The sequence below is a fragment of the Penaeus monodon genome, chromosome 21, assembly GCF_015228065.2.
Source record: "Penaeus monodon isolate SGIC_2016 chromosome 21, NSTDA_Pmon_1, whole genome shotgun sequence".
Taxonomy (NCBI): domain Eukaryota; kingdom Metazoa; phylum Arthropoda; class Malacostraca; order Decapoda; family Penaeidae; genus Penaeus; species Penaeus monodon.
The window spans coordinates 14,086,575-14,086,906 of NC_051406.1; the positions used below are offsets into that span (position 1 = coordinate 14,086,575).

A 332-nucleotide genomic window follows, 5' to 3' on the forward strand; every position below is an offset into this window, starting at 1 on the left:
GGTTTGTTTGAAAGAGATATACTATTGTTTTTTCTACAATCAGAGATCAGGTTAAGGAGATCAGCTGTGAAATACAGATGTTTAGTCTTCTAATATTCCCATACTTTTTGTTGTTGTTGTGTGTCATTCATCAGGGTTTGACTTGATCTGTAACAGCAGTTCAGTCATAATACAGATGTGATTTTACCTGCAGGCAAAGGGGACAAAGTAGCAGAGGGGGGGCAAGGCTGGAGGATGATCGTCTGCAGCAGCTTGAAGAGGAACAGGAACAGCTCAACACATCTCTCCTGGCCTTGACTTCACATTTTCCCAGGTAAGAAATCTGTATTTTC

The 332-nt window shown here is 41.3% G+C and overlaps 1 protein-coding gene across 1 annotated transcript in view; it reads left to right on the forward strand.

Annotated features, from left to right (window-relative positions):
* The window catches only part of LOC119586575 (RUN domain-containing protein 1-like), a gene marked incomplete in the record, with an annotated part of 35,041 nt that overhangs the window by 8,998 nt on the left and 25,711 nt on the right, over positions 1 to 332 (forward strand). Inside the window, 1 exon segment of the mRNA XM_037935328.1 lies at positions 194 to 308. Coding sequence (XP_037791256.1) covers positions 194 to 308 — 115 coding nt within the window.